We start from the raw sequence: 15,874 nt of genomic DNA on the forward strand, positions 1-15,874 counted from the left end.
AATCACAACCCTCAACATATAGACCTGTTTGTGGAACAACCAATCACAACCCTCAACATATAGACCTGTTTGTGGAACAACCAATCACAACCCTCAACATATAGACCTGTTTGTGGGAATAACCAAATACATCCCTCAACATATAGACCTGTTTGTGGAACAACCAATCACAACCCTCAACATATAGACCTGTTTGTGGAACAACCAATCACAACCCTCAACATATAGACCTGTTTGTGGAACAACCAATCACAACCCTCAACATATAGACCTGTTTGTGGAACAACCAATCACAACCCTCAACATATAGACCTGTTTGTGGGAATAACCAAATACATCCCTCAACATATAGACCTGTTTGTGGAACAACCAATCACAACCCTCAACATATAGACCTGTTTGTGGAACAACCAATCACAACCCTCAACATATCGACCTATTTGTGGGAACAACCAATCACAACCCTCAACATATAGACCTGTTTGTGGGAACAACCAATCACAACCCTCAACATGTAGACCTGTTTGTGGGAACAACCAATCACAACCCTCAACGTATAGACCTATTTGTGGGAACAAGTATTCACAATCCTTAACATACACAATTCTTTACAAATGTGTTTGTAAAAATAAAAACCAATCACAACCTTTGACACATGGACCAGTTTTTCGAGACACTGCAACAGTCAATCATAGCCTGTCACCTTAAGGCCCAATATACACATGCCTAAACCTGGAGACAGCACAGCCTATCACATATACAGGCCTACATAACTGAGACAATGATAAACAGCACTTATACACTAACACTACACTCAACTACAAACAAAACCCTTAATGCTGAATATTTTGATGTTCTGTTTTTAAAGTTTGATACAAAGCAATTGCAACTGCACTGATTGGGCAGTTATCCTGGGATAAGTGGGTACAAGTATGAACACTGCAAAAACAATTTGTTTGGACTGTCAGTAAGTTTTCATGCTTTTCAGCATGATACTAAATAATAAGGGGATAGAAAGTTATAAAACTAGAGAAATAAAATTTGAATACTGTGTTTCTGAGGCTTGCAAGAGGAAAACAGATGGCAACAATCACAATATTGACCTTATTTTTGAACGAAATCAAAACCAAGTACTTGATGTAGAAATGCTGAGAGGCTTGCGGTTTCACTAAAACTCTCCTTTTAGTAGAAGTTATGACTATATCACTGCAAGCCTACTGCAGGAATGTAAACACATCAACAGGAAAAATAAACATATCCACAACCTTTTCAAAACTGTTCAGCCCCCACCAGACCGGCAATACTTCATACAGATCAATTTGTGTTGTGCATGGCGATGAAAATTGAATCAATATTGTGTTTCAGGTTTTTGCACAGTAATTACCAGATGCATTAAAAATGACACATCCAATATATGGTTAAAGGTTTTTGTAGGAAACACATGACATATTCAAAGGAAACTTGATGAGTAAATCTAGCAATGGTTTACATAAGGCACAGGGAGTGGATCATGTACAGCATAAAAACCAGGAAAACTGGAAAAACCAAGCGGATGCAGCACATATATGGCTTATGGAAAACAAAAGACAAGGATGGGAGTGGAAGGGATAACAGAGGGCAGGTTAGGACAGGTAGAGGACTGCAGGGGTTAGTGGTTGGAAGGGCTGAGGACAGGATTGAAATTTCGAAGGCAGAAAACTGGAGCTTGAAAGATGGAAACTAGAAGAAGAGTTGTTTCCATCAACACTTGATGTATCTTTCCACTACTGGTGAAAACCAAACATAAATTCTAGACTACAGTAGAAGCTAATTTGTGATGATACATGGTTCGGCTTTTTGAGGTATACTCTATAGTCTAAAATTACCTGTAAAGATCTACTTGGTTCAATGTGTGTCTTTATCCTAACACCTTAACCTCTACACACAGAGGATATACAAAGACAAGGTCACACATTGTTGGAAATCAGTCCAATCTTCCTTCCCATCAGTATCAGCTTTCAAGTCATCATTGTTTTCATTCTCACTTGTTACAATGTTATTGCCTTCTATACTAAAGGAACAATCCAGTTCAATTCTATTGTAGTTTTGTTATAAATTTAGTGAGTTTTTCCCCCAAACAACAAAAATCCTTACGGCTTATTATGTAGTATTATGATAATTAATGCTGTTGGATTGATAATTAACATAGAAATGAAATTCTAACACTTAAATATAGAAGTCACGGCAATTAAACACTAAAACCAACTGACAGTTTGATAAATAAAAAACAAAACAAAAAAAACAAAAACAAACTCAATACTATATCATCGAATCAGAATATAACACACATACAGCAGTTATCCTAGTTTCTCAGCAAAACAAATTGAAGATATTCAAAGTTATTCGTGATAAAATTAAAACAGTTCAAAAATGGAACCAACCTGTATTTGCATTTGTGTCTTAAATCAGCAATGTTTCAGGGAGATGATTAGTCATTGTAATAACAGATGAAAGGAAGATTGAATCTTAAAGAAACAATGTTTTTAAAATCAAACATTTCTATAATCACATAATAAACCCTACCCAATCTGTAGACAAATTATAACAATTCCCATCAGCAATATGTTAACACTATTAGTAATCCTAGTATTTTTTATTATTATATTTAGTATATAATATTGTCTTTAAATTTAATCATCAAACTTCCTCTCCATTGCAGCAAATATCAACCAGTAACTGTCCTATTTCTCGACCTTCCTGTTAGAGACTAATTACAAAACCTAACTTTTATAATCTATGTTTTAACAATTCTACCCAAACCAATATTCTGCACGGAATAAGATCTCATGGTAAATGTGCTTAAATTGCTACTGATCACACAAATTAACCAACATTTTAAATAATCAATACTTTGGTCATTGGGTTTCATTTTAAATCATCAATACTTTAGCCATTGGGTTTCATATTAAATCATCAATACTTTAGCCATTGGGTTTCATATTAAATAATCAATACTTTAGCCATTGGGTTTCATATTAAATAATCAATACTTTAGCCATTGGGTTTCATATTAAATCATCAATACTTTGGCCATTGGGTTTCATATTAAATCATCAATACTTTGGCCATTGGGTTTGGCATCATTTGTCTTTAAATTTTATGGACACATTTTTTAATATGTAAACTATTTCAATAAGAAAGTATGAATTCCTGAAATGTTTTGATAAGTTTGATAAAGACAGAATGTTACCACTATATTTATTTTTTGGAATATTAAGTATTAGGTTAGGATAATACACAGATTATCTCACTAGAGACAAAGACCAGTATTTCTAACCACCTGTATCCAACTAACTTGTATCGTTACAAGCAGAAAACTTCTTCCTGGTGAAGATGATAGGTTAAATATAATTTCCTTCATCTTACAACAAACAGTTCACAGCCAAATCAGATGTAAGCTGGTACTGCCAAAGACATCAAACCTTATTGCTTATAATACCAAGACCATCATATTCCGTCTATGAACATCCCGGAATTTATCATGTGACTATCGCCAAGCTTAGATGATCAATTAGATAGTACAACAGGGTACAAAACTAGCAGGATCTATCAATGTGATCAATGTCTGAATCCCAAGAAAATATCTGAAGTAGATATATGTATGTGGATAGAACCAACAATTAAGAGCGAGTGTTTCCAGTTTCTTAAAAGGATCTACATACAAACATTGTTTTAGGAAAGGTCACAAATAAGACACAGCCCATATATATCCATCTGTAATGGGAGACAAGCCTGCGTAGGAAATGCCCATCCTTCTACAATCTACCCCATCAAACCATACACAATCGGTTGTTGGTCACATTCAATAATACCTCTTGTATTGTAGTGATCCATTGATTTTATGCCAATTAGTCTCACAACTATTGTAGTTTCTAGTGGTTTCAACCTCAGCAATATTACTGATTTGGAGAGCAAACTTTGAACTACAATTAATAGATTGAGAGATCAATGGTTTTATATTTATTTCAATTTCTCTGCTATCAGTCATATTTGCATAAAGATTTTAAACTGATAGCAAATAGATCAATAATGCTGTTTTGTGCCACAATTAGTATTTTTGTAACAAGACTTTCATATCAATAAAGTCACGGCAAGAGAAAACATTTTAAATGTAGGTATTTCCTATTATTATCTGATACCAGATTTATCAGGCAGTAAGGCCTACTCATCATTCTACCATATTTATCGGATAGTTAGGCCTACTCATCATTCTACCATATTTATTGGATAGTTAGGCCTTCTGATCATTCTACCATATTTATTGGATAGTTAGGCCTTCTGATCATTCTACCATATTTATTGGATAGTTTGACCTACTCATCATTCTACCATATTTATAGGATAGTTAGGCCTTCTGATCATTCTACCATATTTATTGGATAGTTAGGCCTTCTGATCATTCTTCCATATTTATTGGATAGTTTGACCTACTCATCATTCTACCATATTTATAGGATAGTTAGGCCTTCTGATCATTCTACCATATTTATTGGATAGTTAGGCCTTCTGATCATTCTACCATATTTATTGGATAGTTTGACCTACTCATCATTCTACCATATTTATAGGATAGTTAGGCCTTCTGATCATTCTACCATATTTATTGGATAGTTAGGCCTTCTGATCATTCTACCATATTTATTGGATAGTTTGACCTACTCATCATTCTACCATATTTATAGGATAGTTAGGCCTTCTGATCATTCTACCATATTTATTGGATAGTTAGGCCTTCTGATCATTCTACCATATTTATAGGATAGTTAGGCCTTCTGATCATTCTACCATATTTATTGGATAGTTAGGCCTTCTGATCATTCTACCATATTTATTGGATAGTTTGACCTACTCATCATTCTACCATATTTATAGGATAGTTAGGCCTTCTGATCATTCTACCATATTTATTGGATAGTAAGGCCTTCTGATCATTCTACCATATTTATTGGATAGTTTGGCCTTCTCATCATTCTACCATATTTATTGGATAGTTAGGCCTTCTGATCATTCTACCATATTTATAGGATAGTTAGGCCTTCTGATCATTCTACCATATTTATTGGATAGTTAGGCCTTCTGATCATTCTACCATATTTATTGGATAGTTAGGCCTTCTGATCATTCTACCATATTTATTGGATAGTTAGGCCTTCTGATCATTCTACCATATTTATTGGATAGTTTGACCTACTCATCATTCTACCATATTTATAGGATAGTTAGGCCTTCTGATCATTCTACCATATTTATTGGATAGTTAGGCCTTCTGATCATTCTACCATATTTATTGGACAGTTAGGCCTTCTGATCATTCTACCATATTTATTGGATAGTTAGGCCTTCTGATCATTCTACCATATTTATTGGATAGTTAGGCCTTCTGATCATTCTACCATATTTATTGGATAGTTTGGCCTACTCATCATTCTACCATATTTATCGGATAGTTAGGCCTTCTGATCATTCTACCATATTTATCGGATAGTTAGGCCTACTCATCATTCTACCATATTTATTGGATAGTTAGGCCTTCTGATCATTCTACCATATTTATTGGATAGTTAGGCCTTCTGATCATTCTACCATATTTATTGGATAGTTAGGCCTTCTGATCATTCTACCATATTTATTGGATAGTTAGGCCTTCTGATCATTCTACCATATTTATTGGATAGTTAGGCCTACTCATCATTCTACCATATTTATCGGATAGTTAGGCCTTCTCATCATTCTACCATATTGATCGGATAGTTTGGCCTACTGTTTATTCTACCTATTTATCAGAATATTATCAGATAATAAGGTTTACTGACCATTCTATCATATTTATCAGATAGTTAAGCTCATCATTTTACCACATCTATCAAATAGTAAGCCTTCTGGGCAATTGTATCATCTTTTAATAAGCCCAATGAAATTTACAATTTCTATAAAGCACCATAAAACTCTTCCACCCATGAGGAGTATTTGGTTTCAAATTATCTGGGTATTGAGAAGGAATCTTTTAAATTTCAATCAATTTGCCCTCAATTTGAGGACTAAAGCAATGTTTAAAAGTGATCTCATGTAGACAGAGATGAAATGAAGAGAGAGAAATTTCAATCAAGATTTGTTTTGCTAAATTTATGGAAAGTTTCCTAGTATACAGTGCATTTCTAGCATGAAAATTAGATGACAAAGTGAAAACATCACTGCAACATCATGATTGTACAGTTGTTATGAAACAGACAACTTCAATCGAAATTGACTTGATGAGGGCATAGCTTTAAGGTGGACAACAATTTAATCCTATGGCTGAGTTTTATTATCTAAAACTAAAGGTTGTAAAATATTCTCTTGTTAAACCGATATGAAAATGGAACAATATTGCTGATTAGGGAGTGCTGTCCATAGATTTTTTTATTTGTCTGCAAAGCACAATCCAATAACAAGATCTACTTAAGTCATATTGATTTAACTATCTGATCCTTCCAAATTAGACAGAGTTGAAACCTGATGATGCTTTGATTTACAGCACAAGACAACAACCAAAAGAAAGCTTCATAACAACTCGTATTGATCTGTTTGTACCAGAAACCTGTATAACTGAGACCTTAAGGTAAGGCTATAATAAGAAAATATCATGATCAGTCTACAAAAAAAAAAAAAAAAACAAGTCAGGTCCAGGGAACATACAACAGAATCATGGTCAAAACAAAGTTACACCAGTATACTAGACTCATTCCTCTCAAGGCCAAGACAGATCACCATGGGACAAGCATGTCTGTGATGCAGACTAGCAAAGGTAATCACCATAGGCTACAACACCGACTTGGATCCAGATAAAAATAAAAGCCCAAGGGAAATGACCATGTGACACAAGCATGGTCGCTGTCCCCACACACAGACATACACATACATTTGCTACAGGAAGACTGGCAGTGATTGTATCGGGCAAAAGCCAGATATCCTGGGATGAGACGAGGTTATTGATTACTGGGTGCTGATGTTAGTACTCTTAACAACGACACTATCAGCCAAGGCGTGTAAGTATGACGTAAACAAAATCTCACATTGTTTGTTGTCATGAGAAAAACTAGGAACACTGTCACCACAAAAGCAGATATATCACTCCCACTTTTTTAAATTGGTAACTTGTATTTATGCTGACACATTATTAAGACATAATCAAAGACAAAATCTGCTGTGTCTGCAGTCAACCTCATTTAAATATGTCCAACATCTGTCTACCAATCCTTCAATTTTCTTAATTCAGAATTTCAGAATATCATAACAGGATATTCTTCTATAATTGATCAGAAATAATTACACTTAAAATAACTGAATAAAAAGTCATTAACAAAGTTGTTTTGTTTCTATTTCATCTGTGTTGCTTGTTATCCTTATAAACCTTATCTAAAACACACCTTAAGATTCTATTTTTTTCTCCTTATTCTAAATCAATGAAACACCAGAACTGTAAGTGGTACACAAAGGTGTTTTTTTTCCCTTGCAGAGCTAGTACTATAAGTCTTCATGTAAATCAAACATGAATGCTATAAACAAGCAAACAGGAAACAACAAAAACTTTAGTATCGTTGATAAAAATATCTTAATGAATGTTACATTTCTTATTTGTTAAATAACATCGAAGTGAATCTTTTCATTCACATCAGCTGCATACAGAGAAGTGGAAATAAATGAAACACTCAATTCAATTTCCTGTTCTACAAAGCAATTACCAAGTCGATTTTAAAAGCCAAATTCTGTGAACATTGAAAATAATGTTTTTAAATACAACAGCTAACTTGTGCCTGCATGGAATATGTCAGTGCCATGATACGTTTTTTTTTTCACATCACTCTGGTGAAAGAAGTTCATGAGAAAATCTTTCTCTCTGTCAAGCTTTCAATAGACTATATATTAAATTACTTAGATTCAGAGCCAACAGAAGCAACCAATACTTTTTCATGCAACGTCAGCCAATTTCTCAGGGCAAAATGTCATCAGACTGAAAGGATATATGAAGGAGAGATGCGGGGGAGGAGCTGCACGGATGTCACTGTTAAATTTTAACTGCTCTACACGTAATATTAGTACAGAGGAGACAGTCAACATCATTTGTTAAATATATAAATGATTAATGTATCAATTAAGTATAAACAATGTGAAATATATATAATAAAGAGAATGAGGCCTAAAGGACAAAACAAGAATTCTCAGTGAGATCTTGGCACCCACCAATGTTTGATCTTTATTTGTTCTTTAACATTGGGATCTATTCCTTTCTTTTCTTTTCTCTCTTCGGTTTTTTTCCTGATAGGAAATTTGAGTTTTCCTCTGAAGGAAGAAAAGCCATATATTATGATAATTAAGAAATATCCATCCTATACTTTTCAAGGAAATAGCAAAAATTGTTTAAGGACTGACAAACAGACAACAGACCACGGATCACACACTTAGGGTGATTCGAATAGCCAACCATCTGATGATAATGGGCTAAAAATAGTTAACATGTCTATAGGTCTTCTATATAGGTCTTCTGGGACATAATTTCGATATGACATTAAATGTAGAACACAATCTTTAGAGTAATAATACTAATTAAAATTCAATTCTTATTGCAAAAAGATCAGAAAAAAATATTATTTTTTCCAAATGAAAGAGTTCAACAACAAAACTATAAAGATATACTATTATTAAAGTGATATTTTCTCAAGTAGGAGATTAAACATCAAAAATAGGGAAATTTAATTTTCAATGGGATGACAATGAAGATTCTACTGATTTGTTATCTTTGTCTTTTAATTTGGTAAACTGATATCACACTATGTTTGAATCAGAGACATAGCGACAGTATCAATATGCAGGGAAAAATATTGATTGTGACCAGTTTCACAATCTCTCAATCTCACACATTATACTAACCTAGCACTGACATTAATTTCATGACACTCTCAAGAACAACTTAGCAGGAAACGCATTGATTTTCTACAGAAAAGTTTTGAAGTTGTTAACAAAGGATTTTTAAGTAGTGCAGGAATCTGCGTGCAACTAAAGTGGACTGACAGCAGTGACATCCAAGTGTATATTGTCAACTTTAGTCTTCACACTATGACATGGCTGCATCAGAATTCTCAAAAGTATCTTAAGAAATGAAACTCAAAATCAATGTCTTCAGATAACCTTGGTCTACAATAGCTTATGTTGAAACAGCATGTGCAATTTGGAACAATCATATACACTAGCTAGACTGAATACATTAGTATATACTACACTTGATAAACCTTTTGAGTCTTTCTCAATCCACTTATCTCCAACCAACCTTAAAGGGATTTGATTCAGACTATGGCTTTACTACAGTCTAAGCTAACAGTCCTTCGTTTCACATCATACACATGTACAGTCAAATTTCTATATCTATCAATTTTTTTGCCTGGTCCCATATTTCATTCCTGTGTATAACACTGTTAATTTCACCACTTTATAAAACAATTTATTTTTATAAATCAAAGTTTTCGATGTATTTAAGTTTTTTCTGAGATTGTTGTTGCCAGTGACATCCATGATTCACCTGTAATGTGCAGGTACTTTGGTTACACCTTTCCACGAAGGCCCCACATTACAGTGATTTCAACAGCGACCTGGGTTGTTATTTACACATTGTGTGATGTTCATTAATGACTGGACAGAGATTAAAGTTTAATTGTGTACTTTTGATATTTACCGCTGCCATTGTGGTAAAAGTATAGAGTGAGGTCTAATTAACGGAATTGTAAAAAATTACTGAGTAAATCCTGAACTGTAACACGTGACAACCTCTTCAGTGTTGCAGTGATTTTATTTAAAATTGATCAATGTACACTGCCAGTATGTGTACTCAGAGAAAGATGTAAACTCAAAAGTACGCATTTCTTGATAATTTCTGATAAAAGTTATGTTTTTGTTTCATAAATGAAAAAAAAAAAGGTTAATAAATAAAACTATCCCTTTGTATTTGAACTTTGTATCAGCATTTGCTGTGATCGGTGTGGTAACTATGGTCATGAACACAAAAATGTCAATATAACCCACCACAAATGATTCAAAGTTTCTATATATCAAAATTTTTTTGCTAGTCCCTTTAATTTCGAAACATCAAAGTTTGACTGTAACAAATAGTTATAAAGTGTGTACGTAAATGGATCTAAGTCGTGGAAGGACCAAAGTAACAATGGAAAATGTTAAGTAAGCATGCTACTGATAATGAATTGATACAATATCATGCATATTCATTATCGGCATTATCTTGGGTGTCTAATTTCAGCTGAAAATGAACAATCGTTAGTTATATGAGGCATATGAAAGTATTTTCAGTGTGTTTTGCTTTATTCATCATAAGCCAATCACATGAAATCAGGAAAAAAAATGAAGTATGAGTCAATATCTACAAAGTACTGGAAACCTCCCCCTCATTATTGAACCTTTTACCGTATTTATCCTGTAATAAGCCCAGGGGCCAATACATAAACTTCAACTCAAGGACTGGAGAGATGGGCTTATTGAAGTTCTTGCAGGACCTATACTAGCTATCTGGTCATAATCCTTCAAAATCAAAGGTCATGGGGTGCATGAAAGGGTCATCTAGGAACAAAGTCCTGATAATCAGTTGTATAGTTATATCTGGATGTATTCATAAGATGTTGTATTTGAAAACAATTTTGATTTTATTATATCCAAAAACTGATTTTGAAATCTGAAGTAGGTGATCATAATGAAATGGCCCAAATCAAATTGACCTCACAAAATCAGGTCAGTGAGTGATGATAGTCAAGTGTGGGCTTATTATCAGGTATGGGCATACTACAGGATATGTATTGGTAGTGAAGGTAGCAACATATCTACCAGACATTAAGTGATATACTTTGTAAGATCACTTTCTGCAAGTGAAAAAGAAATTTGCTTAACAATGATATCCAGGTTCAACAATGACCTTCATGAATATCATTAACCTTGAAAATGGATGTGAATAGCATTCAAGAGATGATTTCGGTAATGCTTCTACCAAAAAAAAAAAGGAAAACAGCTTGCCAAGAGGCAAGAAAAAAACCGGACACCAATCAAGATACAAAGAACAATAATTAAAGAACAAATTTGCTTGATATAAAGCAGGCAATGATAGTGTTAATGGCAACAATAACTATTGAAGACTCCTGCTGAAAATAGATATCAACACAACATGCAGGAGAGGTATCTCATATAAACAGATGTATATAAGTTACTGAATGACAAGATTAAGGTGCAAACAAAGACATAGTCATCAAGATCCAATGCCCATTTGTAATTTATATCCATTTAAAGTAAGCAACAAAGAAAAGTAAAGTATCGAAATCATTTATTGTTTACGTTCAGTTAAAAGTTCCGTTGAAAAGGATCAATATAATTCCGTTGAAAAGGATCAATATAATAACAACTAAGCAGCATAATACTGTGAATATTAAAACAGCCTACTGTTTTTCCGGGCTATAAACCGCACCAGGGTATGAGTCGCAAGGCTGGTTTTTAGTGATTTTTTGGATTTGATTGACATATAAGACACAACAAAATATAAGCCACACCCTTTCTTACGATGTGGTAACCATTATGTTGACCAAAATGTGATGATATAACAGACAACGGTAGGCAATTTATCAAGATCGTCAGTGAAACATTTAAAACAAGTTTGCAAATGAATTATACACGAAAAATCCTTTATTTAAATTATGTGTTTCAAAAACATGAAATAGTAATTATCAAACTCGTTTGGCTTGGAAGCCTTCAAAGATTGTTTATGCACAGATATAGGCCCCGACATTACGTACGGTTTACTTAACAATATCTCAAACCGTGTCTGTACTGTTAAATGTTGGTGAGGGCCCTGCCATTCTGACAAAATTCCTATAGTCCCATATTATTTCTTGTACATTACACAACACCATTGTGTGCGCAAGTACTTTCTGGAACTGAAAATGGTAAAAAATGCTTCTACTTGCATAATGTGCACACCCACAAGTTCAGTCAAAATCAATCTCCGAGAGCCAAAACATTGATCTCAGAATGTTCAGCTTCCACGTTCAGACCATATTAGAAAGTCCAAAACTTTAAAGCATTCTCTTCTGAATTTTCCTTTCATTTCATTTGCTGACTATTAATTTCTTTCTGTTTAATTATAGGGTAGGAAAAATGCCTAATGTTTGAGTTTTTATTGTTTGTTTTCTCTGACTTAAGACACATTATGCTTTATCACTCACTTATCTATCCAATTAACCAAGATTTATGTATCTTACGTACACAGACTCTCATCTTCACACTAACCTTAATCAACAGTGTTCAGTGTTGAAACTAAGGTACATCATTATCTACCTAATAATGACCAACTCAGGTAATAACCATCTCCACGAGTTTTCTTTCATGTCTTGCTGTCACATGCCACGCCCACTGACCTAAACTGAGGCCCCAACTCTGTATGTGCAAGCAATCAGTATATGGAGCATGCAATGGAATCACACGGAATGTGCATGCATATGAGTGTCCAATGAAGAACGGCGTATCATTATACATTATGGTAAGATAATCACCAATGTTATTCCCTTGTTATTATTAGACGTATAGATATCATTCACCAATAAGACCAAATTTAATAAATATTTAATTAAATCCCTAGTCCAATGATAAGGCTCAATCAACACTCCGCATACTAATATGTCGACGATAACGTCCACCATTACACATAAAAACGGATCATGTGTTCATAACTTCTGGTTCGTCGCAATATCAGATGTGAGTAGAATAAAACGTCAATTTTTTAACGGTTCAACAAATCAGTGTTTCAAAAGTTAATTATATCATAATCAACATATTTTTCAATGTCCCAAACAGGACACTGTCTTTGCAATTCATTTTGTCTTGCTAGTTGCTATCACGTTTACAACCCCGATTTGCATGATACTGACATGGACAGTTGGCATCAATTTATGTAGTAACTATATCATTTACTATTTTTTGTTCATAAATCAATCGTCAAATCCTTTTTGTGTCAGTTTTGTGTACCAGATAATCGATGATGACTGCCTCATAGAATCTTTCTTTCCATGAAAATAACTTGAAAATCCTATAGCTACATAATGTGCGCACCCCCACCCCCTCCCAAAAAAGAAAAAAAAAACACACATTATGTGGGTTTTACCATAGTCAAATCATAACCAGTAATAGTGCAACATCACTTCAAACATTAGATTTCTAAAAACGTTTTTGAGATTCATTATCACATATTTATTAGGGCTTTTAACCAACTGGCCAGTCTGTAAGAGATATGTTTATAGTCTTTTTAATGTCTTTAAGACATGATCTATAGGTGTGCACTGATATGTTATTAAGAAAAATAAAATTCCAATATGGCTGATATGACGTTATATCGTCAAAAGATTAAAACAGTCATAACTGAAGAAGTATTTACTGTGAGGTTTTTCTGAAATGATACTAAGGTGAAAAATGTCCAGGGCTAAATTTCATAATGGACACCTAAAAGGTCAAGTTAAAAACCTCACTATAGGGTCAAAGGTCATCCATTTTTCAACTTGTATTTCACAGCGGTTTTCGAAAAATTCTTTTTGTAGCCGGTAGGGTACTCGTTTCCAATGAAGTCTTCAGTTTGTCATTAACATTTACTGTTAACATGGTATGTCATTTTGAAAATTGAAAAATGGGTCAAGTGTGTATCAAAATTTTAAACGACTTCTTACCAATAACCAAAGGGCCCAGGTTACTGATAAATGTCCTGGACAATGTTAGTATGAAGGGCTACAAAGTTTGTTAATATGGCTGACCTTGACTCAATTTAAAGTGGCCAAGTGAACATTTGAAATAAAACAGGTTGAGTTGACACTTCAAATCATTTCTTCTCAATTACCAACAGGCCAAGGCTACTGATATTTCACCAATAACATGTCAGGACAATGGGCTACTATGTTTCTTAATATAGTTGACTTTGAAGTACTTTCAAGGTTACAGTGGTCAAATGAAAATCATAAAATGTATCAGCCAATCAGGTCAAAGCAGCCTTCAACAAGGGGTTAAGGTAACAAATATACCAAGCTCAGTAGCCTCATTAAATATGCACGGAATTCGCTGTAAATCAAACTGGGCAGGGGATTATGATAACAAGTACACCAACCAAGTTTCTTCAACAGATATCATGTGGAACGCAGCATCAGGATGGATGGAATCCATTTGAATATCCCAAAGTTGGCAGGGGATAATAAGCTTTGCTGGGTCTGAACAGCAGAATCTTTTAGTATAAACTTAATTAAACTAATTAGATTAAACTTAATTTCCAAAACAAAATTGATCTCCTTTTGTATCAACTTTTGATTTCCAAGATAGAAAAGATCATACTGCCATAATTATTGTACTAATTCATGCGACAAAACTCTGGCAAAAACAGAAACTGAAATTGAAGTACTACATTGGACCGACTTCATTTCCTGGTAAAGGAGGTTCCATTATTTATATGGCATTATGTCCTACCTTGGATATGCTGGAATTGGTCACCCATAACGCCGACACGCATGGAAAAGGTCTCTCCAGAATTCACATGAACATGAACAACGTGCTGGTGGTTAGGCGGGGAGGTACCTGGTCCTGAAGTGTTCTGGTTGTGAGGACTCGGTCCACGGGGTGACATCTGAGTTGTGTGGCCGTTTGGAGAGTACCTGTTTGGGGAACTGCCCCCTTGATGTTGGTGAACATGTCCATTAGTGTTGTGCAGAGAAGCCGCACTACCACTAGTGAGCCCAGGAACATTGTTTTGTGTTAAAATGGTGTTTGCATTGTTGGTGCCCCCTTGATCTTCACCTGAAATTGTAGAGGTTGTGCCCCCATGTTCTGCATTATCATTATGGACTCCTTGGTCTAGACCACACTCATTGAGAGCAGTAGCTGTGTCTCCATTACTATGATCACTATCATTCAATAGAGCTGTGCTTCCATTATCATTCACACTGTTATAGCCACTGTCAGTAACTTTGGAAGTCGTTTCACTGTCATTAACATTGCCACTATTTTGATCACTATCATTCACTAGCATCGGTGTCCCCTCATCACTACTGTCGCTTATCAGAGTCTTGCCCTCACTGTTACCAACTACTGTAGTGCCGCTTGGATTGTCGTTCAGAATGGTGGTTATCTCGCTGCCACTACTGTGGCCGTCGTCTTTGCCTAGGGTTGTGCAGGTATCATTGAGGATGGTTGTCATGTCAACATCGCCGTTATGGCCACTCCCACTGGGGTTACTTGTGCTGTTGTGAGTAGCCGTAGTGTCAGTAGAAGAGGGTAACAGGGATGTGTGTGCAATGCTGGGTTGGGTAAGGTGTGAGGTACAAGACTGCTGCGGGGAGGAGGGAGTTGTGTCACCAACAGTAGCCTCGGCGGCACCTGACGCAGCACTGGCTGCATCAGGCTCTCCATGTTCACCATGAATGCCATTTTTAATTTCGCTTGGAGTCAGACGTCCATTATCTTTAAGTGTCTCAAATGTAGTTGGGGCCATACCTGGGTTACAATTCTGGTTAGCATCGGACTCCGAGGCTTCTGATATCACGTCTTTTTCCATGACCTCAAGTTTTTCGTTCCTTTTCAGCACTCTCCTGAAATAAGCCAGAAAAAACGATAAGAGTGGAAGAAAATGTTACATTAACATTGATCAGTTATAACTTTCAAATGATTTATGAATGCACAACATGGCACATACCCGCTGCAATCCTAAACAAATATAGGCTTATTGATATTATACATCACATCTAATTGATCAATCATAGAATTCATTTACATTTGTACCATG

The 15,874-nt window shown here is 34.9% G+C and overlaps 1 protein-coding gene across 1 annotated transcript in view; it reads right to left on the reverse strand.

Annotated features, from left to right (window-relative positions):
• The window catches only part of LOC132546132 (fibronectin type-III domain-containing protein 3A-like), a 121,994-nt gene extending 106,324 nt beyond the window's left edge, over positions 1 to 15,670 (reverse strand). The window contains exon 1 of the mRNA XM_060209834.1: positions 14,563 to 15,670. Within this exon, the coding sequence (XP_060065817.1) occupies positions 14,563 to 15,646 (1,084 nt within the window). The 5' untranslated portion in view covers positions 15,647 to 15,670. The remainder of the gene's footprint in view (positions 1 to 14,562) is intronic.
• Positions 15,671 to 15,874: the final 204 nt, after the last annotated feature.

Source organism: Ylistrum balloti, unplaced genomic scaffold, assembly GCF_031769215.1.
Source record: "Ylistrum balloti isolate Yb309-2 unplaced genomic scaffold, AGI_CSIRO_Ybal_v1 Utg369602, whole genome shotgun sequence".
NCBI classification, from domain to species: Eukaryota; Metazoa; Mollusca; class Bivalvia; order Pectinida; family Pectinidae; genus Ylistrum; species Ylistrum balloti.